The sequence below is a fragment of the Tamandua tetradactyla genome, chromosome 2, assembly GCF_023851605.1.
Source record: "Tamandua tetradactyla isolate mTamTet1 chromosome 2, mTamTet1.pri, whole genome shotgun sequence".
In the NCBI taxonomy this organism is placed as follows: Eukaryota; Metazoa; Chordata; class Mammalia; order Pilosa; family Myrmecophagidae; genus Tamandua; species Tamandua tetradactyla.
In genome coordinates, this window is record NC_135328.1 from 83367241 (window position 1) to 83395232 (window position 27992).

A 27992-nucleotide genomic window follows, 5' to 3' on the forward strand; every position below is an offset into this window, starting at 1 on the left:
GGCTGTTGATGCTCTCTGTTGATTTCCGAAAGCCTGGAGATTTGGTAGAGGCATGAGTGGTTTATTCAGGAGTGGGCATCTTCAATGTTTTTAAAAAGTTTGACCTAAAAAAGCCTCAATGGACCAAATCCCTCCAATCTTTCAAATAAACATGGCAGAGCTAATATATTGATTTAAGAAAAATAGCTGATTTTTAATTAATATCTGGATTCCTCTTTAAACTCATAGTTTTAAACCGAGCATTTTTCACTTTCTTCAGAACTACAGAAGTAAAGCATGCTGAAAATTTAGTTCTGCTTGTTCTGCCATAGAGCATTCTTTTGCTTAGTGCTGGGAAGAAATAGATTCATTAGTCTCTTTTTTTGTGAAAAGAAAGGAAAATCTCTAGAAATAGGGAGAACTGTTATGTAGAAAATCCATTCTGTACCAAAAAGCACTTGTACCAAAAAGTACTTGCAAGGTACAAGCTTAGCACTGGAAAAATTCGGTGAACGTTCACCATAGGTATTGACTACCTGATGGCCAAGATTTTTAAAGGTGCCATTAACTCCCTTCCTGGATCGATCACACAAAATTGATTTTTTGTGCTTTTGGAAAAGAAGAAATATTAAAAAAAAAAACAAATTTCAGTTAAACAAGTCATTTTCACATTTAAAAGATACTGAGCTAATTCATGCTATATCATGTAATAATAGGCTTCTGCTTCATGTTAGTAATATCAGATTTTCTTTTCTTTTAAGTAAAACATCTTTCATCCCACATCATCAAATGCATCTGCTAGAATCCCACCGATAGAAGCTTTCAGTTTTTTCCTGACAGACTTTCATTGCGCTTTTACATTTAGAATCACAGGTCATCATTGATAAAACCATTGTTAGACAACTCATTTCTGGTGAAAAGGTACATCTAGGTAAAGGTCCCTTCTTCTATTTAGCAAGTCCTTAGTACTTCTGCAGCACTGTAACTGGAGTATGTAAGTGTGAGGTGCCCACTTCAAAGGAAGGGATGTGGTTTGCTGGATAGGTTTTCTCTGGAGGGGGGAGGAGGGTGGTAACTAAGTTGACGTGAAGTCAACTACCATTTCTTTCCTATCACTTGGTAGTCACTCAGGCAAAAAAGGGAAGAGAAATGGAGACACTTTTTTGTTTTTGCTTTTGTGTTTTTTTTTTTTTTTTGGTTGCAAATCCCGCTTCTCTGGGTTTCTTATACATGCTCAGGGTGTTCATTATGATAGTTCACAATTTTTATCTTTGTTTTTGTTCTTCCTTAATCAGCCTACACAGCCTCAGGCACATCTCAAGCCAATCGATATGTGGGACTAAGCCCAAGAGACCCATCCTTCCTACATCAGCAACAGGTGGGCAAGTTTCACCCAGGTGTAATGGCGTAGCCGTGCTTTCGCATCGGTGCTTTTCTCCATGCCGCCTCTCAGATCTGGACTCAGAGCGGGCTTCATGGGGGCTTCTGAGACAGAACTTGGATCATTTCATTTTCCAAAAATATTTTCTCATTTATCCTTTATTTCTCGCCTTTCTGAACAGGGTTTCTCCAGTTGGCTTCTGCCATTTCTGTCTCTGTAGCGTATATTGATAGCATCCGTGAATTACAGTGTTTCAGTCAAAGAATATTTTCTCAGATTTATTGGCTATAGTATTCAAAATCAACAGCTGAAAAACTGATTTAAGAGCCAGTTAGAGTAGAAGCCGTACACGTTTTGTGTTTTTGAGCTATTTCATAAATCCCTGATGTTTTACTCCTCATTTAGGTATTTTAGACCAAGAAGTTGAGTTATGAAGCCAAAGTCTCAGGCGAAACATCATTCCTATTTTAATAGGTTTAAATTGGTTTACTGATTTCAGATGTGATAGCACACTTTTTATTTGTTTTGCTTTCTTACATCATTTATGTTTCAAGTAGCATTTTAAATTTCACATCTCATTAATGTTGTAAATTTAATGCAAATGAAGTGTTTACCCAAACTGTGAAAACATACAGCCAGGATTAATGGTGGCTTATAAACAAATTAGCCACAGTCAAAAGCGTGGACCATACCAGTGCAAAAATTCCATGAGTCTACTTTCAAGATGACAGAAATAATTCTAAACACTTCAGAATTTAAATATAGTTTATGATGCATATGTCTGCTGCTCTCAAGTTTTGATAGCAGAGCAGTTTAAAATTAACAATGTGCAAAATATTACATAGGGAAAAATGGGCTATAATGTATAAGAGCTGGTAGTAACAAACTTGCTCTTCATTTATAATATATGTTGTATGTGCATGAGTATGTGACTTCTTAGATATGTTCTAAGCCTGTGCAGGAACTCATGCTTGCTCCTTTCATTCTAGACCTGTCCACCTAGCAATGCTTGTTGTGATCTGCTTCAACTGTGTTTCATGTGGAATTTTTAGTCCTTCCCAGTTGCAGACCAAGGTGACGGACTGCATATGTTGAAGGTCACCACATGCAGATTTTAGAGAAAGTCATAAAGATGATAGCTTATTCAAGACACTTGATGTTTTGCCAGGTTTAAAAAAGGCAAAACAAAATAAAACAAAAGAGTGAGAACTAACTGAAAACATCTGTACACAGTTATGAAAATACCGAATAATAATTAGTGGTTTTGCCAGCCATTGGCTTTTCAACATAATTCTCTGGAATGTTGCTTTTTTTTTTTTCACCTCTAAAATTGCTGTAATATGAAATGTGTTATAATTACCATAATATGGTTCTATTTGATAAGTGTATGGGTTCATTGTGGGTCTTTTTTTTAAGGTATTCAGGGTTTATAAGTTTAGAAACTTGCTCTTTCACATCACTCCACCTATTTTCAGCTAGAAGATTTGTATTGTTCTTTATGACACATCTGAATTTCCAGTTACTTTTTTAATTCATAAAAATGAACCTATTATTTAAATTTTTAGCCCCAAACACATTTAAAATATTATAACCAATAGCAAAAAATCTCCTTTTCCCATGCTTAACCTATGCCAGCTTCAATTTTCTAATTTTTTATCACTTATGATCAACATTGGAGCCTCATGTAATTATGATCACAAAACAAAATTTCGCTAATATGAAAGTTGTACGTAAACTTTTCATGGACGTAAAGATAAATCTAAAAATTTAGCAAACGTCATAGAAAAGATGAGTTTTTATGTAGATAGTTCTGAGTGAACTAGTTCTGAGTGAATTTTAATTAAAAAATATATATGAATTCCAGAACTACAAACTGTTTTTCATCAGACCACCACATGCTATTTTAACAGACAATGTCAAGTAAAGACCATTTACAATATTAATGTTTTGTTCAGTCAAATATGACTGATATGCATGGAATATATGATGAGTATTGATCCTGGGAAGAAAAAACTATGTAAAGCCCAGAACTAAAAATGTAATGTTCAATTTTAATACCAGGAAGTCAAAGATAATTTGTCCTCTATGCAGTGAAAGAGTTAATACTTCTCTTTGAGTTGAAGCAGCCTAATATGCTAAATTCATATGAGCTATTTTGGGACATGCACAAAATAAACATATATGGATATCATACTATACATGTATGTTAATAATCTAAAGCCCCAGTTAAAAGGCTTTCCCTTTAAAATTTTTAAAGAATCATAGAGATGAAGTTTTATGTGTACTATATAGGAAAGGAGGAACAGAAACTGTTTAAATGACTTCAGTAGAGTAAAGGTTATTCTTTTCTACAGCAGAAATGTGAATGATTTACTATGTCCTTTCATTACTTTACAAAGATTTAAAAGAGACCACTCTTTTAGTGGCGGGTTCTAAATGCATTTAGTTTAAAGCAGTCAATGATGAATGAAAAAGAAAATCAAGAGGTACATGAAATAAAGGCAATCAATCATTTTATATTAGCTAGGAGAAATTCAAAATTAGAAAGTCAATGATTTTAGTCTAGGAGAGTTCTTTTAAACATTCCCCATTGCCTTTAATATACATGACCCCTTAAAAATAAATATTGTCACCAGGTACATTCTTCACTTCATTGGCAGCTGCTTTATAGAGATTTATCTTTTACATTATGAAAAGTATTGATGCACATTGTTGAGTGCTATTTTTTTCTTCTCAAAAAAGAAATTTAATATAGCCTACATAAATTAGAGTTAACAATAAATTTAAGATTTTTGAATAATTTTGAATTTCTTATGAATAATCATTCCACAAAATGACATACTGAATAATCATCTCACAAAGTGACATACTGAAAACAGGACTTTCAATTTGATCATTTCTAACAAAGAAAAATAATGGCATTTATAAATTGAAAAAGAAAATAATAAAATTCTAAAGATGAACCCTGTGTAGCACCTATGAGAGTAATATATTCGTACTGGCAAATCTGAATACTAAATGTGTTTTTAGTACACATACAGTTGTTATTAGTAATTATACATCATTGTGCTCCTTTTTCTGAAGGTTATTAGTGATAGTTCTTTCTGACACTGGAATTTCACCCAGCGTTATAAAAATGATACCTCATTTGAATATAAGAATTAAAATTACATAATCATGAAGAATATTTCAAAAAGATACATATAAACCAATTGATAATCTGCCATAAAAATTACCCCCCCACACACCAATTAGCCATAATTTCACTCATACCAGCTCATCAGGACTTTACTTTAAAATTTCACTTCTCTTTTAACACAATCTTCAATGTTGTTCAAGGTCTGGAACAAGACTGTTCTTTGGATCATCAGCTTATTTGATGCATTTATGACTGGCAAGGAGAAATCTTAAAATCAGAACTTCAGTTGGAGCTTCATTCTTCTTTAACTTTTCTACTGGAAGGTGGTGCCGTGGCTTAAATAGCTCATGGGTCCTGCTTTGGCAAAATGAACTTTTAGCCCCTGCTGAAAAATGTCTTTTTATGGTTGGAACTTTTTCAGAAGTATGGAGGACCCCCTGACCTATCTCATAGAAGTTTGTAAAACCTAGTGTTTCCTTTCCTCCTTAGATGCATAAACACACTGTGTGTATTCATTATGTTAGGCAATGAAAGAAACACCTTTCTCAAGTTTTATCTCCTTGAGAAAATAGAAACTAGCCAGCAGAGTTTTAGATGTTGCTTAGAAAATATATAAATTATTTTATGATTCAATCTAACAATTTTAATTAAAGTGGATAGATAATCTGATAAAATGTACTTGAATTAGCACCAGTTCCTTTCCTGGTCAACCTCATAATGAATTTGCTAATTGTAGGCCTTCTTTCTTTGCTAAGAAAGTTTGGTAATATAAAAGGATCTAGTTAATTTGATTATCACTATCATATTTGTCTCTAATGTCATAATAAAATCATAAATCCATGTTATAATATAGGAATACAGGCATATAAAAATGCTTTATTGCAAGTTGGAAAGAAGAGTTTGCAGCTGGAAATAAGTTTGCAGCTAAGAAGCCTCTTGTTTAGAAATAAAAGATCACTATTCAAACCAGCTATTGAAGTGCATATTAGTTTTTTATATAAATTTAAGCTTTTAGGTGAAACAAATGTGAGATTACTTTCGTATTCCCTATGTGAGACAACAAAGTATAGTTTATAAGACATAGGCATTAATTTCATAGTGACTAAATTATAATCTCCTGAATATATGTATCCTACCTATTATTCAAGCTAATGAATTAGAGCCTGATCGATTCAGATCCTTGCTTTACTTATCACAGTTGCATGGAATTTTTTGGTGCTTGAGCATCAGCATGCTACGTCTCTTGCATGACTATGTAATGCTACTATTTCAATCTCAATTACTAGGCTAGCCTATATAGAACTATTTTCAACATTTTTCTTGTTATAGTTTTGAAACTAGAATTTCAAAGTACTTTTCATTACACTGAAAATTTCTTTTATACAAAATGGCCTTTCTAATGAAATGCTTTTGTAGGCATTTTTTTTTAAACTAAGATATAGTTGAATTACACTTATAATATTTGCTCTGGCAAATGGCAAAGCCAAAGCCAAAGCATGGGACATTAAAACCACTGGATAGGTAGTCTTTTATTAGAGGCAAGCAACTGAGAGGACACAAGTGGACTATCAACAAAACTTTTCAATAAAGTCAGGAAGCAGGCTATCAACGCTTGAACTGTTTTTATTGTGTCTGTTATCATAATTGACAGCTTGACGTAAAAGCCTATCACATGACTTCTTGGTAGGTATGTAAATGGATAAGAGGTCACTTTTCACATATGCTAGCTGGAGAGGAAACACATTTAAAGGAAGTTGCAGTCAAAATAATGGCTATGCAAATGTTTAGTTTTTTGGCTAGTTCTTACATTTAAAAAAGATATCTCCTTCCATGTTCTTGTGTCATTCATTTCTTCACTGATCTTTGTTGGTTATCAAAGGCTAATATCCAGATAAACTATTCCAATTAATGAAATAAATGAAGTTATATTTAATGTAACTATAATTTCGATCAACAAAATCATCAGAGAAAAATAATCTTCCTTCTTGAACCTATTAACTCTAAGTTAAATCAGGAAGGTAGAGAACATCCTAAAGACTATATTTGCAGACATTTTAGCCTTAAACAATATTAAATAATCATACACATGAGGGATAGGGTAGGACAGGAACAATGAGAGGAAAACTGGAGTAGTGGGTGAGAAGCAAGGATTAGGAGTTAAAATAATTGAGTTTTGGTTTTGACATGAACAGGGCATGTCTAACCTTGGACAAGTCCTTAAAACCTTGCTCTCCTGTATCCTTATCTTGGAAAGGAAAATGAAGAGCTTGAATTACATGATCTCTAAGTTTCCTTGAAACCTCAAATTTTACAAATAAAAGAAGCCTCCCCTTTTTTTAAAAAAAAGTTCATTTACTAATGTTAACTTATTAACGTTATGGTCAGTAGTGTTTATTTAGTTCACGGACTATGCAGATTCATTTAACTTAATTCTGCTATGCTAAGTAAATATCAGGAAGCATAGGTTTCAGGAACTGACATTAGAAATAATTTTAAGGGACCAAGACAACTTTAAATGTCTTTTTTTTTTTTTAAGTCCCACGTATGGCACACAACTCTTTTCCGACCATTTTACTTGTTCATTCAGCAAGGTTACATATTATTCATTTAGCGGCCATTTTATTTGCTCCATGGCAAGTAATTAATAATAGTAATAAAATAAGCTCCTCTAATCTAAGAGTTAAGGGGAGAGTGTGACTATTAGGGTGTTAATCTTTAAAAGTCCCTTCACCTCCCCTGCCCAAAATCTGTCTCCCTGAGGCAGTCTGGAGAAATGAAGAAACTCAAGAGAACATAAAACAAACTTTTCAAGACATTCCCCTGAGAGTTACTGTATGCCATAAAAAAAAGTGAAAAGGTCAATTTGCCGGTGTTGATTAGTCTGTTTACAGTTTAACGTATGTTGGTTCAGTTGAGAGCGTATGTCTTCTTGAGGGACTGTAATTATATTGTCCTGTTTGCTGAATCTAGCAAAGTAAGACATTTGCTTACCTTCTTTCTTTTGTTCCCAAAGTTAATTGCTATGCATTAAAAAAAAAAAAATCCTTGTTAATAAGAGTTTAGGTCTATCATTTGAATAAATAAACTCTTATCCTGAAATCACAAGCATTATTGTCCCGGCATGGCTGTCCAGTACATTCATGAATATTTGAGCATATGTAGGAAAGGATGATGATCCAAATCTTAGGTGTTTCCCCTGATTCCGATTTTTGAGGAAAGCCAGATGATCCCCATCCTTATATTTCTCAATCTCATTTGAATTGGGTCAGGAACAAGGCTTTGTTCCAGGGACCATATAAATGAAACCACACCCTATGAACATCTGCAGTGGAAACTTTACCTTCACTTATTTCTTAGTTGTTTGAACGATTTCAACCTTTCTTCTTACCACTGCTTTGTTGGAGGAGAATCTAACTTACTTCTTTACTTCATTTTTTGGTTTGCTTTTGGAATTCTGGATGTAATTGTTTTGCCTTAATTTTCTAAAAAGAATTTAATCTCATATTGGTAGGTTCTTATAATTGAAAGAATTGAAATGATTCATACAACAGGGTGTTTTTGTAGGGATATGCATATAAAAATCAGGTTTGTCAGGAAGTCTATATTTTTACAAAAACAAGATTTGCTTCCTACCTCCCTATTCAAATACATAGCTTTAATGGACTAAATTTCTAAACTAACCTGTATTTGGTTTTATAAATTTGATTAGTATTTGGGGGAAAAAAATTCACTATATTTTAAGGGAAAGTATTTGGAAAAATCATTACAGTTTTGTTGCAGTGTTGAACTCAGAAAATATTTATAAAAACAAAAGGCATGTTTTTATGTATCACTTAAAAGTTTTTAAACTGAATTAAAAAAAAGATTGGCAGCTCAATTATCTAGCATTGACTCAGAGCACAGACCCAGGAATCTCCCTTTCCAACCTTAAATAAGGTTATCACCTATTTAACTTTTTAAAAGTCTGTCAAATTCTTTTTTATTAGTAATACTGAATACTAATATAATATAATAATATCAAGAATGTTTGGCAATTCTAAAAAAGAAGCTTAAATACACCTAATATTAACCTTTCATTACCTAGAGTCTGATCAAAATGTACTGAGTCAGAACTACCTTGGCCAAACAAAATTCTTAGGAAGTGTTGTGATGGAAATCTTTGTTGAATAGCTGATTTTAATTTAAATTCTTTAATCACTTGCCCCACCCATGCCATCACCTTAAAAATTTCACTTAATCATAAAATTTATTAATTTAATATACTACATGAGAGAGAGCCTCTTGTTTAAGTGATCTGGCTAAAATAAGTTAGAACATATAAGCATATTTAAACACTATCTCCTCAGACATTTTTCTCAGTATTGATAATGCTTATCCAAATTCCAAATAGATAATTAAAATTTAAATTATAGTTTATATTTTCAGTAACTGAAAGGAAATTAAGTCAGCACTACCCATGTTTAATGCTTTGGCATTAAATTATTGCTAAATATATTCAGTGATCATTTTTATTTACTTAGGCATAGTTTGCTGTTTCAGAGGAAATATTCTAATTCCATGTATCTTAAATATAGATGAAAATGAATAACTGCAGTCAGGTTTATCCCTTTGAGACTAATCTTAGAAAGGAAAGTCCCCAAATATATTGATCTTAAGTGTTCATCTTGTGGCCAAAATAGCCTGCTTGATATTTTTAAGGGGGTAAAAGTAAACAGCAGCAGCAACATCAACAACAAAAATTTAACCAATTCAGGGTGGGCCACGGTGGCTCAGCAGGCAAGAAGGCTTGCCTGCCATGCCAGAGGACCTGGGTTCGATTCCCGGTGCCTGCCCATGTTAAAAGAAAAAAATTTAACCAGTTCACAAAGGCATCTTACCAAGAAGACATGGTGGCCCTGTCACAAAGCCAGTCACTGAGTGGTATTTAGGTTCACCTGGCTTTGTGAAAGTCTGTTGTCCTTCCAAAAATTTCTCCAGTTAATAATGAACAGACTCAGCATGTGCTATACCTAAGTATATGCCTCTCTTCTTTGAGAATTATTTGTTGCAAAACTAGCATTTGCCTTGACTAGGGTAGAGTTAATAAATGGTCCTTAAAGTAATCTTTATTTGAAGTCAAGTTTCTAGAACTGTTTTTAGAGTCTTCTCATAGTACTACTTTTAAAAATGTATTTTAAAATAGACAACTGGTTTACTTTATTACTGTGAAAAACAATAGAGATTGTCCTCTCATATTGAATTTCTGATTAGCTGATCCATTTGTAGAACTTTTAAAAAATCTTCCCATGTTGCTTCTCATGTGCTAGACTGAGAAAATTTTACTTCTTTAAAATAGTAACATTATGTCATCTGCATGATTTAAAGCTAATCGAGAATGCACTTTCTCCCTTATACAAGTATTATGGACCATTTTAAGAATATTTATTTTCTTTCTTAATTTATTTTTTGACTTAAGGCCTACTTGTGAGATATATCCTGAGCTTACTCTACATCTCTATGTACTCTTTTTATGTATCTATCCTAATATCTGTCTATCTGAAGGGAACTTTTTCACTTCTTTAAATTATAAAATTATTTTATATCAAATATCAATGTAATTAAAATGTATTTTGTAAATTTGAAGTGCTATTTTTGGAAGCCTTACAGATCTGTAGAAGAATGGGCAAGACTATCACTCACAAACTCCAGAATCACTATTTTAGAGTATGCAGAAAAAGAAACTCATGAGTTTAAAAGGAAAATAAAGATTCTTAATAGCCTATGTTTTTTGGCCGTAACATTATCAGAAAAGATTAAAATAATTTATCCAAGTTTAGAGGCCTTTTGGCTCCAATCATCTTCTAGAAATTCTCACTGAAAATCATCAAACACCATTTAGTGAACTGCTGTGAATAAGTTATCTTTTCAATGAAAAATGCTACTTCACGCAAGATGCAGTTAAGTTACAGCGTGGCTATCTAGAGGTTAAAAACCATGATTTTCTAGTATGTCTTCCCCACCCCCAAAGCCAGATAAGTTTACTTTCTTAAGCATAAAAATAAGCAATATATCTTTTCAATAAATCTGCTAGCACTGTAGGGCAGCTGTTAACCAAACAGAGCTGGATAGGGTTACTCCAGCGATCTCTGAAGAGCAGAGTTGACAATTCAGAGATCTGGGAAGAATTTGTTTCAGCTTGTATTCAGTGCATTCCTCACTCTATTCAAATAAAATAAAGGTTTTTTTTTTTTTTTTTGCATGGGCAGGCACCGGGAATCGAACCGGAGCCTCCAGCATGGCAGGCGATAACACTGCCTGCTGTGCCACCATGGCCCACCCAAAATAAAGAATTTTAAATGCCATTCCTCTGAATTGAAAATAACAGTAGAAATTTCTGTCAACTCATTCTAAACAACGCCACTTTGAGTAAAACAAAATTTGTACACATCTAAAACTGTAAAATACCTTGATGCCTCTAAACCTGTTAGGAAGAATGTTTGTAAGGTGGGCTTTCTCCTCTAAACTGCATGTCTTCTATGGTTTGCAAACTGCATGCTTAAAGTTATTGATTATTTTACCTCAGAGCAGATTATTTGGTATTTGCATAGAAAAAAAAATTTTATTTTCTTTCTAAATATATCTCTCTTATTGAACATTAATGTTTGCTTTTGTTTCAGCTCAATTTGTACTCTAATAATGGCTAATTGTTATGTTCTAAGCGCTCCATTCTCTTGTATGCTTTAATTAATAGAGAAGCGTATTGCTGTAGCTTTTTCTAAAAAGAGTCTGTAGGAATTTTGTTTTCAGAGTAAGATTTTCCTTTGCTTTTTTTTTTTTTTTCCTTTAAGTTGCCTCTTGGGAAAGTAAGGTTAATGCCATGTACAGTACTAGTTTGCATGTGTTCATTTAAATACTAAAAACTGCAGTACTGCTCGATCCATATCTGACTGCTAGGTTTCAATTGACAGCTGAGGATTTGTGACTGGACCATGAATCAAAACGGCAGGCATTTATACCCCAGTACCAGTGAGGATACATTGGGAATTACTTGGCAAAGGTAACATTTTAATTATTTCCAACCCTACACTTACACCTAAAAATTACGTGAGCTATAGTGTTTGTTTTTAACTAGCTTTACAGAAATATATGTTAAAAATTTAGTTGTTTTGGCTATGCCATCCCTCTTTCTCCCCTCCCCTTTATTTCTTCTTTACATGCAAGGTCAAATTAATTTGGAATTATAGCATACACCTAAATGATCATTGGCGTTTCTAAGTGCTATCAACTATTTCAAACGATTTATAATGTTTGGGTTCGGGGGGCTGGGGGATGATTTGACACTTAGGTTTTAGGACCTGGAAAGTAGAATCACAATTTTAGGAAAGATTTTTTTTTAACTGCTTGAGATAAAACACTGGGTCTTCATGTTATAGATTCTTTTCATTTCACCTCTCTCCTCTACTGCTAACTATGTACTGTTTTATTATTTTTAGTACCAGTCAGAGGGAAAACACTAGAAGAAAATATCAAATTAGTCAACTTTGCTATTATTAGAAAACAGCACCCATAAATTTTAGAGTGGTGATTATTGGAAACAGTCACTAAAGTAGGGATTTGGTTTAAATAAAACTTGAGCATCTGTTTGTACACTAGCATGAATCAGTGAGGACTGACTGGTTGGTTGGCTGAGAAATCATTGTAAAACTTTTCATTTTCAAAATAAATTTTAATATTTCTCCTATATTGGTTTGAGAAAGTAATCTAAATTAGGTTTTTCTGTACTATAGAATAAATTGTGTTCAAATTGGCAAATTAAGTCATTAAAATTCATGGAATAATCATATGTAATAAGAGATAAAAAGTTGTAGAACAGAATGAGTGAGGTAATTCCATAAGGAGTCACCAAAAGTAGAGCCAGCACGATTTTCTAACCGTTCTCTGATTACATCCTCTCTTTAGAAAAATTGCCTATGTTTATGGTACTTATTTGATATCAGATGTGAATGGACTGCCCATCTCCATGTTGGGTGATAGAACCTGCCAAAGAGTTGAGTTTGAAAGAACTAAGTTAGATTCTGTTTTTGAAAACTCAGAGAATTTTTATTAGTTTACTACCTAAAATGAATAAAAATAACTTTTCCTGTTTTTAAAGATTTTTAAAGATTTTTGCATTTTTACTTATTTTGATTTTTTCAAGAAGCTTGTATTAGTACTTCCTTTAGAAAAAAAGACAATATAAACCCATAAAAAGAGAAAATAAGCTCAAAGAAAGTGTCTGAAGTCATCTTAATTAAAAGTATTTTAAATTAATTGAATTGAATTTGATAACAGTGTTTGAATTTTTATTTTATTAATTAAAGTCCTTACTTTTCATGCTCCACCTATCAGTTGGCGCAACAGCCCATGATTAAATCAAGCCTTAACCATATTTACACAAATTAAAAATCAGATAATGCGGGTTCGTGTCTGCAAATGTGCCTGTAGATGTGTAAGCTGCCAAATCTGTGGAATGCTAATTAACATTTTATATCAACTTCATATAAAAGAGGCAGCACCTCTAAAGTGCATTGAAAGCCAAATAAGGATATATGTTATTGAAGATTTAAAATATTACTTCTGCTATTTCTTTTTCATTTTTTGAGTGAAAAATTGATATCCAAAAAAAAAAAAAAGATAAAGGTGAGTAGATAATGAATCACTACAGAATGCGCATATCAGTATGATGACTAGGGCAGTGTTGTTCATATTACAAGTCCCTTTCTTGGTGAAAAATTAATGTAGTATTCAGTTTCAGGTCTTAGTAGCTCAGAAGAAAATTTCAGAATTTATTTAGTTAAGGTTTCTTTCTTGACCACCCCAAAAATAGGGATTTTTCCTTAGATTAGTAGATAATGATGGGTAGAACAGATTAAATGCATCAGAAGCTCTTAAGAAGATAGCTTTGGTTTGTTTCCTCCCTTTCTGCCATGATTCAAGAGGCACATAATTTATAATGATAGTTGTCGTGCTCATACAGTCACAGGTATTTATTGAATCTTTCTGGTGTACCTTGGATGATCCCAAGTGCAGTGTCTGATACAAAAGCTCTCACTGTTCTTAAAACTTAAGTGTCGTACAGTTCAGAATAAATAAACTCAAATAAGATAGCAACTTGCTTTGCTTTGTTATGGTTTTCAAAAACCGGCACAAATAGAATCCATATTTGATATAATAGGCCATGTTTATGGCACAAAGTTTTATGCATAATTTTAAATTTTGTGCTTCGTAGGTTTTTTTAAACACAATGTTTTTGTTCTAGAAAGACTATTGAAAAAGGAAATCATAAATGTAATATCACTATTTTTAAGACAGAAAATAGGAAGTATACACTTCAGGTACTACTATAACTTTAGAATTATCTGAAAAAATTGAAACGATCAGAGAAATGTAAATCTATTCAACCAGAGAATTAAGCAGTTTGCCTTGGTCACATTGAAATAAAGAAAATATTACACATTATTTTTGTTGTGGTTGTTGCTTTTTGATTTTTAACAAAAGGCAATCCTCTGAAGGTTTGACAGTAGAAAAGAAAAAACAAAGTGGGTTTTTTTGGGGGGTGGGGGGTTGCTATGTTTTGTTTTGATTGTTTGTTGCCGTTACTTTCCTTTCACAATCACTTGTCCACAGTGTGTCACCTCCTTTGCTGCTTTATACCAATCCCCCCAAAGAAGTGTTGCCATATTAAATGCAGCTTCTTTTGCAGGATAGAAAGTGGTAGTGCCGAGGGAGTTGTGCAAGTATAATCAAAGCTGGAAGATTTCCTCCATCCTCTCTCTTCTCTCCCCCAGTGTATAAACATTCCCTCAGGAACCAAAACTGACTCCTTTGGAAAGTTTTCACAGACTTATTAGGTTGCAACCCTGAAGGTGTTTTGTTGTTTTGACCTTAGAATTTTGGGAGTCATTTGTGCATTTGTGTGTGTGTGTGTGTGTGCACGCACGTGCATGAGCGCATGTGTGAATTAGTTGCATGCACCTTGAAAAAGTGAAATTCTCTGTCTAGGCAAAAGGTCAGGTGCTGTAGTTAACCCAGACTGAAATCCCCCCCTTGGTGAAAGGCTTACTTCTACTTTACACAGGAGGGACTCAGGGATTAGGAGGGTAATATGTGATGAATTGCTTATGCTAAGTACTATTGTAGTTGTGCTTTGTCCTCCTATGTGGATAAATTACATTGTTGCATACGTGAGTTATGTAGGTATAAACACATTCAGTTACTCCCTTACTGGCTTGTTTTCTTAAAACTATAGACAGAGCATAACTTGTACCATCAAATATGAAAGAGCAATATAATTGAATAAAAAAGAAAGCCGAAGGACAGTCCAAGAATAATATAAACATAAGTTATTTTAAAACATTGGAGGGAGTGCTTTATGCAAAAGAGAAACTGGATTTATTATTTCATTCTCTCTTCTCCCCATTACCCCCTTCAAGAAAAGGCAAAGCCACAAGTGAGTGGTTGTATATCTGATGGCTTATGTAAACATAGAAGAAGCCTTCAGATGGCTAAAATAAACATGCGTGTGTTACTGAAGGATATGTTTACACAAACCATTTGCTCAGCCTCTGAAATAATGAGTAAGTGAAGATCCTACTGAAATAATTGGAAGGATTTTTTTGTGTCTCTGCTGATGCCATAATTGAATGGCACCAAAGAGACTTTTATCAGCTATTTTCCATGTTACGTGTGTTAGCCGTTCCTTTCTATGGATTGAATACTTCACTCTATAGTTACTCTACACATGTTTTTGTAAGAAATTGTCGTTTATTACTGCAATTCTAGAGAGTTGCTTGATTTCCCAAGAGAAATTTAGCAGCCAGTAAAGACTATTTGGATCTGGTTGGTCAGGAGAGGAAGGGCAAAAAAGAAGGAATAATAGCAGTCATTTCATCCATAGAACCCTATTCGCAGAACATCGTCCTCAACCACTTTTGTTGCTTTGGCCGTAAAGACTTATTTTTAAAATATATGAAGTATAAAATATACACTCTCTGGCCACCAGAACTGTGAAGCAATACATTTCTGTTGTTTTAAACAGCAGCAGAAAAAAAAAAGTATGCTCTCAAAAAACGAAAGAATTAATGTTTCAACAAAAGTAAATATCGATATTATATTGCAAACCATGTGTATAAATGTTCACTTTTGTATGTATATATGCATACATGCATATATACACAAATAAGTCCATTCGGCGTGCATAGGACAAGGGCAGTATGTGTCAGTCCCCTAGATGTTAGTAAGAGTTAACTTTAATTTCAACATTGTACTTAGACTATCCCTGCAAATTCACTAGGTTAGCATTTCCTGCTTTCAGTTTGTTATCTTGACACATAACTACAGTACAACAGCTGGGTTGTTCCTGGAGTTCCTGGGGGGAGCTTTATTCTCAGAGTGCTGAATTTCCTTTTCAGCTGTCAGCTCTAAAGTGTATTCAAAATGTTCAACTTTTACACACCATTCTGGGGCCCTAGCACCACTTTGGGACTATGATAGAAATGCTGATAAGGTAGATGAATGGAATAATCTCTGGTTCAAGACAGAGAATTACAAAAGCTAAAATTGCACATGGTCATTGTTTGGTAATGAGGCTGCTAGCTAATCTTGCTTTTTATATTCTCATATTCTATTTTTTAAAAATCCACTCCATTCTGATCAAAACAACACGTCTTACCATTTATTTACCATTTATACAAATTATCTTGATGTGGTTTTTACATATACACACAATACTACGATCTGGCTGTTGAAAAATTTATTTGGATTTGTTGTAGTTTTGCCTGACTTTTTCCATTTATAAATAAAGATGTACACAAAACGATGTTTCCTTTTTATCAAGGCAAACTCTCAGAACACTTCCTAAGAAATTAATTGTGTTCCAGCCAGACTTGCATGCTGCCATCCCACAGGAAATGGGTCAGCAATCCATTAAGATGCCATTAGATAATCTAATTTGGAACTTAATCTCTAAATTAACCATGCTCCATACTTGAAGCATACTTGAGAGAAAGAAAAAAAAAGTTTAAGTTTGAATCGATAGGGGAGCCGAAGCGTGAAGAAGGCTGTTTGTTTTTTCTGTAGCTGTGGTCACGTCTCAAGCCGTCTGGTAACCAGGAGAAACCAGACATGATGTAATTCCAGATTGAACTTGAACTTCAGGGACTTAGGATGGGGGAACAATGGACTATAGGAATCAATAATGTCCATTTTCCACATGATTATGTTTGGAGCTTTAAGTTAACCTTTATGGGAGAAGCAGCAGGATCTGTAGTGTGACCAAAATGAGATGATCCAGAGACAAGATGTTAGAGGAAAGAAAACAACATTTTCCATGATATTTTTTGAGCGGCACTGCAGATTCCAGCAGGATTAGAAAAGTTCCCGCTCTGCAGTAAACCAGTGGCCTGTTCAGAGCACTCTTTGTTCACTTAGGTAGGACAAACTTAATCTTACGTTTCCTGTCAGATGATTTTTGGCAGCGCTACCAGAGAGGGAGGAGCATGATTGAGAAAATTCCCAAATGTAAACTTGCTGATTAACCCTTTGCAATGAAAGGAAGTATATTAAACATCTACTTTATTGGAAGATGTTTTATATAAAGTGCCATATTTACATATGTATTATGTCCGTAAGAAATCAACGCCACTGGCAGCCAAGGCACCATCTATTAAGTTACCTTTTTAAATTCTCATGTTTGAGTGCTGTTAACAAGTTTATGGTCAGTTTTTAATCATGTTTACTTAAAGAACAAACCATAAAAAGAAATATAATAATAAATTTAATAAATTACATGGGAAGGAAGAAAAGTCAAAAAAGCCTTTCAAGGCCACTTTTAATATGAATAAATTGTAGAAAGGTGGCTGTTCTTTCCCTTGGTAACTTTTGTGTTATGTAAATTAAGTTTTTTGCACATGTGAGTGGAGTAGTGTAAAATAAAATTGGCATAAGATAAAAACATGTTCAGTGCCTTAATAGTTGTAATTTATGCTTCAGAATTCTGATATACTCATTTTTACTTTTGAATGAAAATCACTGGGAGAGAATCTCTTGTTTGCTTCTGTATAAAACTTACATTTCTATTTAACTTAGTATGCCTTCCATGATTTTCCCTAGTGAAAGGCACTATTTTGAAGCACCATTTTTGTAGAGAATTTTGTCTGCTGTTGAAGAATTGTGTATGCAAATAAGTGGAGCAGTACTGTTTGTAACAATAGCAGTGAAAAGGAGTCCGGGGTAGAGGGGAATACAGACTAGAGAAAAAGGATGGAAATCACCACATGGAGTTCTCCACTGTGATACAGTCTGTGGGATAAGATAAAAATAGCTACTCTGAGCTTGATAATTCTCTGTTTTTTAATTGGCTAAAACCTCCCACAGCTACATAAATTGTTATATATGTTTGCGTGCTTGCACTGTAATTTATTTAAAATTAGGCATCTTCACAATAACCCTCTATCTTTCATGTTCAATTCTAAAACAAAAAAGATCACATGATGTTTTCTAAGTCTAGTTCATTTGTCCTGTTTAGGGGAAGAGTTGTTTCTCATGTCTAAATTAAACATTTAAAAGCAATAAGTTTTTATTGCTTTTAAGTTTATGGATTACCTTGTTGATGGGTCTTCCAGGATCTTGTAAAAGCTTCTTACTAAAAGAGTATAGTAATCGTCATGAGCACATTTAATATTTACTTATAGTGGTCCCACACATAATGGATTTTCTTGCCCTGTGCTCTTAATTAGGTAAAATATTTCCCTGGCATATGCCATTATTTTACTTAGAAGATGCTAGCACTCAATCCAGCATGTCCCAATCACAAAACACATCTGAAACAATTGTATATAAATTAATGAGGTTTGACGACCTACCGTTTGATATAATCTTTTCAAAGCCGTTGATCCCCAAGGAGTGGCAATAAAGAAGGCTATTTACCTACTTAGTTAAGAAACAAATACTTTTCTCTTTCATTACTATGAAGTGCTATTGCTCGAGGTTAGAATAATTCCACGAGCCACCTGCAGTTTATGATATTTGGTGTTTCCTAGAGAGCCCACAAGAGTGCTTTGCAGTTCAGGTAAGAGCTGGCCAGGGAGCTTTCCCATACAGAATATTACAAATAGTGATAATCATTAGAAATCATCTTGCATGCAAATAAGATCATTCAGATGGCAATAATGATCCTTAAAAATGGGAAAAATAAAGCAAAGAAATCAAGAACTGTGTAGCACACTTTGTGTATTTCACTTCCAGTCTAGCCTCATCTGAAGTGGAACTCAACAGGCACATTCCTGACACACATCTACATCTGTATGTCCATGAAACAAAGGCACATGCTGGATTGAGCTGAAAATCGTCTGGAAGTCAATAAATAAAATAGGGTTGTTTGAGCTTAAGTTTGGACTCGAGTTGTATTTGTTGTCCATGGGAATTTCAGTGTAACTAAATGCCATGGACCTTAATTCATAGAATCTTTTAAATAATTTATGCATAGTATAAATTGTAGTCTAGATGAAAAAAGTTAAGTGTGTTTAACAATAACAAAAAAGGAGGTGTGGTAGAGTATAATGGGTAAAAATATAGATCCTAGAGCCACACTTCCTGAGTTCAAATCCCAACATCTACAACTTAATGGCAATATGACCTGGTTAAGTTGTATTGCTGATGTAAACAAGATCCTTAGCTTCCTAACTTTGGTTTCCTCATCTGTAAAATCAGGATAATAGTTGTACTTTTCTCATAGGCTTGTTATGAGTATTAAAAACTTAGAATGGTGCCTGCAAATAATAATCACTTATATAAGTGCTAACGATTAATATATTTATTAAGTACTACTGTTTGTTCTAACACATTAGGGGTTTAACTTAACTACTACCATACATTCCTTCTACTGGACTGTACAAACATTTTTTTCTCACATAACCAACTCCTAAAATCTGCACCATTTGTAATATATGAAAATAACCAGTCTAAATTGTACACAGATACGATTCAGGGCAGCACTGTCTCTAGCAGTGTTTAATTAATCTACACTTGCCTGTTTTTCCCATTGGGTTTTTAAGTATTAATAAAGAAAAATACTCTATTGTACGTTTTAAGAGAGATAATACTTGTGTCTTAATATTAGGCCAATAAAATTAGGCTTCTTTAGACTAGAAAGTAGACTTCCCTTCCCTATTTTTTAAACTGGTAGAAAGGAATTAATAGCAAATCCTTAATCTTCACTTTGGTGTCACCCTAATAGAACTTCAACTAGATTTTTTTTTTTCAGAGAAAATAGATCCATAGAATTCCGAGCTTGTTTAACTATCCAGACCAACCACATATTTTGTGCACAAGTTTCTTCTGCAAAATCATCTAGGTTATGATCCAGGTTGTGTGAGGCATGGAAAGTTTACTGTCCTCTGAAGTAGCTCCAGTTGCCTTCAGAAAATTCTGTTAGAAAGTTCTTTCTAATGTTGGGTCAAAGTCTGACCTCGAGGGAAGCAATAAATTTAGTGAAGTGGCCATGGGACTCAGACTGAACTGATGCATAGCTAAGTCTAGGTGGGTGACTTTGAGCAAGTTAGCTAACCTCATCAAGCCTCAGTTTTCTCCTCTCTGAAGTAGGGATGCTGATAGCATTTCAAGACGTCTTTGGGACAGTTAAGTGACCTAGCAATGGAAAACGCCTAGGATACCTTGTCCATAATAGGCCCTCAGCATGGTTATCTTCTGGAATTTTCTCCATTTTGTGCTAATTTTGTCCATCTGAACCATACAGAGGTCTAACATTTGTTTCCAACTCAACTGTCATGTTCTCCCTGTCTTCCTTTGCTGTTCCTAAATGACATGATTTGTTGAATCTCTTCACTAAGGTATTGCCATAGAGTCTGCTTTTCTTTAAGAGTGATACCTGGACAAAACAAAGGGTCATCTGTGTAAAAGGACACAGGGCCATCAGGTATCATAATGCAGTTTAAGGCCAAAATAATTTATTTGCTGTCTGTTTCTTCCCTTTTTGGGGAGGGAGCCATAGCATATATTTGGTCAAAACATTGTGAAAATATAACCCATATCAGACATTTTATTTTTAACAAAATTTTATTTCATTCATGAGTAGTTTATAAGGAAATATATCATCATATACATAGAGTAGAAAACATTAGGTGAGTTGTGCTTTATGTTAGGTACTATCAAAATTTTTTGTGGTTTCTGTTTTTTTTTTCTTGCCTGCTTTTTTACAAAGTACTAACCTTTTTTTTTTTTTAATGGTTGATGGCCACTGCATATTTTGTAAAGATGTGTTTTCAACTTTCACTCATGTTTACCTTCTTTTGGCCTAAAAAAGAGTGATTTGGCAATGGAAAATTTAATTAAAACAAAACAATATGAATATGTGTGTTTATTTTATCCATACATCTGATAATTGGCATTGATTTATATATAGAGAGAGTTAGATATATAAAAAGCACTGCTATATTTTTGCCTGAATGATGATGCAATATGAGACATTGTGTTTTTAAATTAAATGATCTAGATTATTTTGTTTGATTAAGCAATTTTCTTTATGTTAGTATCATCCTCTTTGGGTTCCCAGGTTTTTTTAATTGACTTACCAAACTGCTCTAAACAGTGTCTGTGCCTTATAGTTCTGAACTTAACCTATATAAGTTGGCAATAAGAGACTAGTAAAACTCATATATGGGGTCTGCATAGTGTTAATGTTTAAAATTTATTTTCCCCAAAGGTTCATAAACAATATTGACAAATATATTGCACACTGCAGTTGTGACATGGTCATAATGTAAGATAGGAGGTTTTGAAGTTTTAAATAAACATCTAACTTAAATTTGCATAGACATACTGCAGCAGGAGTCCTGTTAATCACAGCATCAATTTATTTTTATTGGCAGCTTTAGAAAGAATAATAATATGTGTATCTTCTAAAGAATTGAGAAAGACAACTATTGAAAAATAAACCCTGAATTTTCTTTTTTACTTTTTCTTTTCATTTACAGAAAATGAAATTCTTTAGAGAATTGAGAAGACTATTTTCAGTCATTAAAATATACCCTTATTTTCCTAAAGTACACAATCTATAAATTATTTTCTGGAGCCCATTTAATTTGGGGCTTTTGTTGATTTTGCGAAGCAATTTGCTTTTTGTTGACATGGTCTTTTACTGTCAAGGATTATTTATTCGAGTTAGTCTTTTGTTTTTGACATATGCTTTTGAGTTAAAGATTATAGATACCAGTTTTTGTAATTTATTTTATCTGTTAAAGAAGTCATTGTTTAGAATCAGCTATGGCCAGGCTATATATAAATAAATAGATAAGACAGGGTCATGTTTTTTTTTATGGAGCTCACCTTTCATTCAGTGAGATAATCACTGAATTCAGTTTCAGATATTATGATATGAAGAAATAAATTCTATAATAAAATTGTGTGCAAACTGCAATGGAAGCATAGGTGAGGGGAAAATAAATTTCATATGCATTATGTAACATTGTTCCCAATGAAATGGGAACATATATTCTGTTCCCAACAGAAATGATTGTTGAAGCTTTGTGTGGGAAGACAGAAATATGTGAAAACAAGTATTTTAGAAAAGTGTCCAATAACGAATATTCTATTCTTTAGAATTATGTTTTCTTCGGCCAGATGAAATGAGGGCAAATCTTTTTTATTGGAATGTGATTATTCCTGCATACTTATATCTTGTTGATGCTATAAGTGACCAACTCATATGTATTATGAAAATATGTGATCATAAATAACATTTTTGAGAAATGCATAGTTGGGTGCAATTTGGAACAATTAATTTGTTTATCCAAAAATTATTGAACATCTGCCATGCATTAGCTAATACAGTGAATGATGAGAAAAAAATAGAGATGGATTTTGCTGTCATAGACATGTAGTCTAATTATAAAATCCAAGGATGGGCCATGGTGGCTCAGCAGGCAGAGTTATCACCTGCCATGCCGGAAGATCCGGGTTCAATTCCCGGTGACTGCCCATGCTGAAAAAAAAAAAGATATATATATATATACACACACATATATATAAACCCAATGAGCATAAAAATTGTGAATTTTTTTCTGTTGAAATATTTGCTTAGACATATGTACCTAGACATGTAGTATTAAGCGACATTTTGTGCAGAGGTATCATCAGAGTACAAAATAGTTTTGTATCAAGCTTTGGTGTTTTATTTCACTTTTTTTTAATCCAAAATTGTTCCTTCAAATTAATAGTCCTTTAGGGTTTCATACCTTTGAATTCAAATATGAATGAATGGATATGTCTAAACTAATAGCTACAAGAAGAGTATTCATCTTACCTTGTGGGTTACAAAAGTAAAGCAAAGGATGCTAAATTAAATGTAAAACATTGATATTATATCTCCATACAATGTAGTGCTTATAATAGGTATGGGATTATCCATTTGATGCTTTCTTGGTTCATATTTATTTATGCAGCTGTGACTTTGCTGAAATTCATTCCAATGTGATTTTCGAAGCAACACCTGCTAGATTAGGTATACCCCCAAAATGTGTGGTTTGGTGGTGTTTTTTAATAGGTGGATCTGGCATGATCTTCCTCTATAATAGACACCTGTTTAATGACAGATTATGCCAGTAACAATTAGAGAATTGGTGTTTGTTTTTTAACAGCCCAAATCCAATATATAATGAAGGTGAGAATAGAATTGTCTGACGGGAGAAGGATAAGAATCCCCGTTTGCTTGCTGCCTCCAGCACCCTCCCTTTCCCCCACTGAACTCCACCAATCTCAGCCAGCTCAGATGGTATCGTTATTGATGGAGGGTGAGGGGACAGGGGAATGCCCAGAGTTTGTGGCTTGCCAATACAAGAGATTGGAGGAAGACTCTGGTTCTGTATGGAAGTTAAGTCATATAAGAGGTTAAGAAAAGCCCTGGAGAGCTGTGGAACAAATAACTACAATCACAGATCTTGGTGGCCTCCTATGAATATTTTCTCACTATAGTTATTTTCTGTACAGAACAACAACAAAAAAACGGTTCCATTTCAGTTCATGATTCTCACTTGTTTGGATTTTACCAAAGAACTCAGATTAAGATATGTTTGATAATTAGGCATTTCAAATTGCACATTATGCACTGGCATTCCTGAAAAATGTATTGTTTCCCCTATTCTGAGGGATAAGACATACCTTTCATTCCACCTTTCAATTTTAATCAAAGCCGTAGGCAGATATAATACTGAAATCTAGCTCGCCACTGAATTGCTTGTTAAAGTAAGAAAGGATGAGAAAATAACTGGCAAACTGTATCAGTACCATTTTTAGATTTTCTGCTTCGAAAACTGTTATTGAAAAAAATTTGTAGTGCATTGATATTGAAGTGGATTGACTGTTTTAGGAAAAATTTTCTCAATCAATATGCATTCCTGATTGTGTACGATCCCTAACCTTACTTTAGGGATCAGGTTCTCCTGATCCTGCCTTGCTTTCATCTTATAGGTCGTAGAGTGTATATAAGTAACTATTTATTGTTTAACACATTTATCTCATATTAAACTAATTTGTAAATGTTATAGTAATTTGATACATATGGAATTTATATTTCTAATATTGTAGATTTTAACATTGTATTTTTTCTTTTTTTTCCTTTTCCTCCTGCCCCTCTCCTCTCAACAGTCCTGGTACCTGGGCTAGCTTGGTTCCTTTCCAAGTATCAAATAGGACACCCATCCTACCGGCAAATGTCCAAAATTATGGTTTGAACATAATTGGAGAACCTTTCCTTCAAGCAGAAACGAGCAACTGAGGGAAAACGAAATACAACAATAGTTTAAGAAATTTAGAAAAAAATGGAAAAGAGGACGACTGGACAAAACAAAAAAAAAGGGGGGGGAGGGGAGAGGAAAGAAACTGAAGAAAGAAGATAATAGACCAGCAATCGCAGCACTTACAATCACTAATTCCCTTAAGGTTGAAACTGTAATGACATAAAAAGGGTCGATGATATTTCACTGATGGGTACATCGCAGCCCCTGCAAAGTAGCCTTTGTTACATGCAGTCCGCTGGGAAATAGATGTTCTGTCTCTATGACAATATATTTTAACTGACTTTCTAGATGCCTTAATATTTGCATGATAAGCTAGTTTTATTGGTTTAGTATTCTTGTTGTTTACGCATGGAATCACTATTCCTGGTTATCTCACCAACGAAGGCTAGCAGGCAGCGTCAGAGGTGCTGGGTGTCGGGGGCCACGAGCCAGCCATTTTATAAGCACTCTGATTTCTAAAAGTTAAAAAATATATATATAAAATCTCTGTAGCCTTTAGTTATCAGTACAGATTTATTAAATTTTGGCCCTTAACTCAGCCTTTTCCAGTGTGTAACCCAGTTTGAAACCTTAAAAAAAAAAAAAAAGAAAAGAAAAGGAAAAAAAAAGAAAAAAAGAGAAAAGAAAAAAAAAACAGTTTGAACACAAAGGCTCTATGGAAGAAATGCCTCTATGTAGGTGAAGTGTTATCTCTGCATGCAACAGTAAAAATTAATATAATATTTTCCCCACAAAAGAAACACTTAACAGAGGCAAGTGCAATTTAAAAATTTATATCTAAAGGGGAATCATGATTATAAGTCCTTCAGCCCTTGGACTCTAAATTGAGGGGATTAAAAAGAATTTAAAATAATTTTGAACGAATTTATTTTCCCCTCAGTTTTTGAGGGCATTAAAAAGGCATTAAATCAAGACAAATCATATGCTTGAGAATTAAAAAAAAATTAATGAAAACACAGCACTTATGTTGGTTTAGCTGCAGCCTCCTTGGAGGTAGAATTTATTTATTTAAAATTACTGGTTGCATCAAGAACCCATAGGGTGTACAAAAGTTTCTGTAAAATCTGCATTATAGAGACAAAGAGGCAGGCAAATCCATGTCACAAGGGTAAAGCTTACAGTTTACAAACTGGGAACGCCAGGGTGTAGGATATAAAAACGCACTCTTGAGAAAACAAATCTAATCAGGGTGCTGAAAACTTGCATGGTGCTTTCAGACATTAGCCTTGTTCAACAAATTTCTTGTATTGACAGATCCATAGTGTGCATGGGCAGACACATTTTGCCTCTGTGTCTCTTAAAAATTTTAATTAAAAATACTCTTTCCAGTAATCCTAATTTGCACGAAGATATAATGTCCACATTACGTGCCTTGCCTTGAAATCTAAAAAAAAAAAACAAAAAAACAAAAAGTGACATCACTACACTTGTTTTGCTGCATTTATTATCATTTTAAATCTTTACCATTTTTATGACAAAATATTTTGTACTCCAGACGAAGAAAAATGTGTGACATCATGGATTTTTTAGACAGTTATACCTTTATCTCACATTTATAAAGCATATCATGGCTGTGTATAGTTGCCGCTTAAAAATTGTAATCGACCAGCAATATTTTCAGTATTTTGGTGTTTTTCTATTAACCTATCATGTTTTTCATCTTCCAATTAATATTTGGGGGGAGGGATTTCAAATTTATACGAATTATGCAATACCAAGTTTTGCCTATGTAGGTAGTTGCTTTTAGCATATTGGTTATTATAGGTAAGTACACAGATTTTAAAAAATAATGTATGCTTTTTGTTTGTTTGTTTGTTTTAATTGACCAAAGTGGGTACTGCTATTTTTGCAGTGTGATGAGGTCCTTTTGTGTACTGAGAGATGGACAGGGGATTTTTTTTAATATACATATATATATATTCTGGGGTGGGTGGGAGGATTTTTAACACTTTACAGTGTAGCTGTGAAGCAGTGCACCCTGAGATGGGCCTGGGCTGCAAAGCGACTGTTCTGCCTACTGTGACAAACTTCAACTTACACAGATTCCCCCTCTCTAACGTCCCACCTGGGGTGCGAGCTGAACTCATTTCTGGTTTTCATAACAAAAATAGTTAAGAACAAGCATGCAAAAGAAATTTTCCTGGAGGCAGACTTGGCTTAAGAAACTTTATCTTTTTTTAGTTGGTGGCGGTAGATAGTTCTTGAAAGTTCCAGATCTACAGTTGAGAGTGAGCCTGTCTCATAATCGTTACAATATTCACATCGAGTGTGTATCACACTTTGTGGTTTAACACACGAATATGCTTATCTCCTACAAAACAAGTCATCCCAGCGGAAGGGAGCGTGCCCATGTTGTTTTCCCCTGCCGCTTCTCTTCCTCATCTCCTCATTTCAGTAATGCATAGTATATGATTTACCTGTGACTTACTACTTCAGAAGGATGGCAGTGCACTTGGAATTTTTTTTTTTTTTAATATATCCAGAAGATCAAGGGTTGCTGTTATTGAATGTATTTGGACTTCTAGACTAAAATCAAAGTTCAACTTTTAAGAAACAAAACATTAAATCTTGGTAAGTTTTCCTTTTACCTGCCCTTTTAGACTGAGAAGCAGAGCAGAAGTGGAATATAGATTTTTAAGAAATTAACTTTCCTGTGGATGAACTAAGCCTATTAGATACTGTTGGTTTTTTTTTTTTTTTCAAAGGGATGATACCTCAGATATATATTTGATTTTGTTTTCTCTGAGGGGTCAAGGGTGATTGGAGGCTGGTTTTATTTTGCCCCCTCCCTCCAGTCCCCTTAAGTGAATCATTACTAGAAGGAAAATGTTGCAGAATTTAGTGACACTTGGGTAGGCTGTCTTAAGGAGCACCCTTACCTCCTTCCCCCAGGCCCTGGCCGAATAAAATAAACCACCGATTGTTCTCACAGCATATTATTTAATAAGGAATACTTCAGAACAATGCTTCTGGGCTGGACAATTGCATTTGATGATTCCATTCCATTTGATAGCGCCAATGCTGAATAGCACAGCCGGATCCGAGCAGCGCAAGTTCAAAAGTAAGTCCAGTCATTTCTGTGACACTTGCCTTGGCAGAAAACAGATCATCTTGGCCAAGCTCTCCAAGTTATCTTTGACCTACATGAACAAATCAACCTCACAGGACACACAGTATTTTTAAAGGCAGACTCGCTCTCTTCTTTTGCCAGTGAATGAGCAGTTCTAGCTAAATAAGTTACACACTGTGGGTTTTCCTGCCTGCCTCTTGAATACAAAGGCCTAGTTCAAGTGTTGTTGGTTTTCTTTCTTTTTTTTAAGTCGGTTTATTTCCCTTTTGAGATAAAAACTATTAGAAGTACTACTATATATATAAATCTCAAATCCATTTTTCGGTGTCCTCCTCTTCTACCAGGAAGTATCTTCTGACTAAGGCCCCGCGCTTGCAGGTCTTGCACACCCCTCCCTTACCCAGAGGGCATCAGCAGGGGGGGCGCCTCCAGCCGCCCTGGCACTGTTTAGCCTTTGTTGTGTTGCTTTGCAGCCCAGCACTCGCAGTGCTTCTGAGGTGTGTTTCCCCTGCAGTGACACGAGCGTTTGAGGCTTGTCTGAGAAAAAGAAGAAAAAAAAAAGGCAGTGAAGGAGACTGTACATAAAGACATGGC

General features: G+C 34.2%; 1 protein-coding gene across 7 annotated transcripts in view; it reads left to right on the top strand.

Moving 5' to 3' along the window:
* Nucleotides 1-27992, top strand: part of NFIB (nuclear factor I B) — a 220993-nt gene that overhangs the window by 190352 nt on the left and 2649 nt on the right. For 2 of the 7 annotated variants that reach the window (XM_077148172.1, XM_077148173.1), the window contains exons 10-12: nucleotides 1275-1357; nucleotides 11447-11535; nucleotides 24177-27992. The exon at nucleotides 24177-27992 is cut by the window's right edge and continues 2649 nt beyond it. In XM_077148172.1, coding sequence (XP_077004287.1) covers nucleotides 1275-1357; nucleotides 11447-11535; nucleotides 24177-24306 — 302 coding nt within the window. In that variant the 3' untranslated portion in view covers nucleotides 24307-27992. Of the gene's footprint in view, nucleotides 1-1274; nucleotides 1358-11446; nucleotides 11536-24176 lie in introns of those variants that run through there. The other 5 variants (XM_077148174.1, XM_077148175.1, XM_077148176.1 and 2 more) reach the window with 4 other exon arrangements.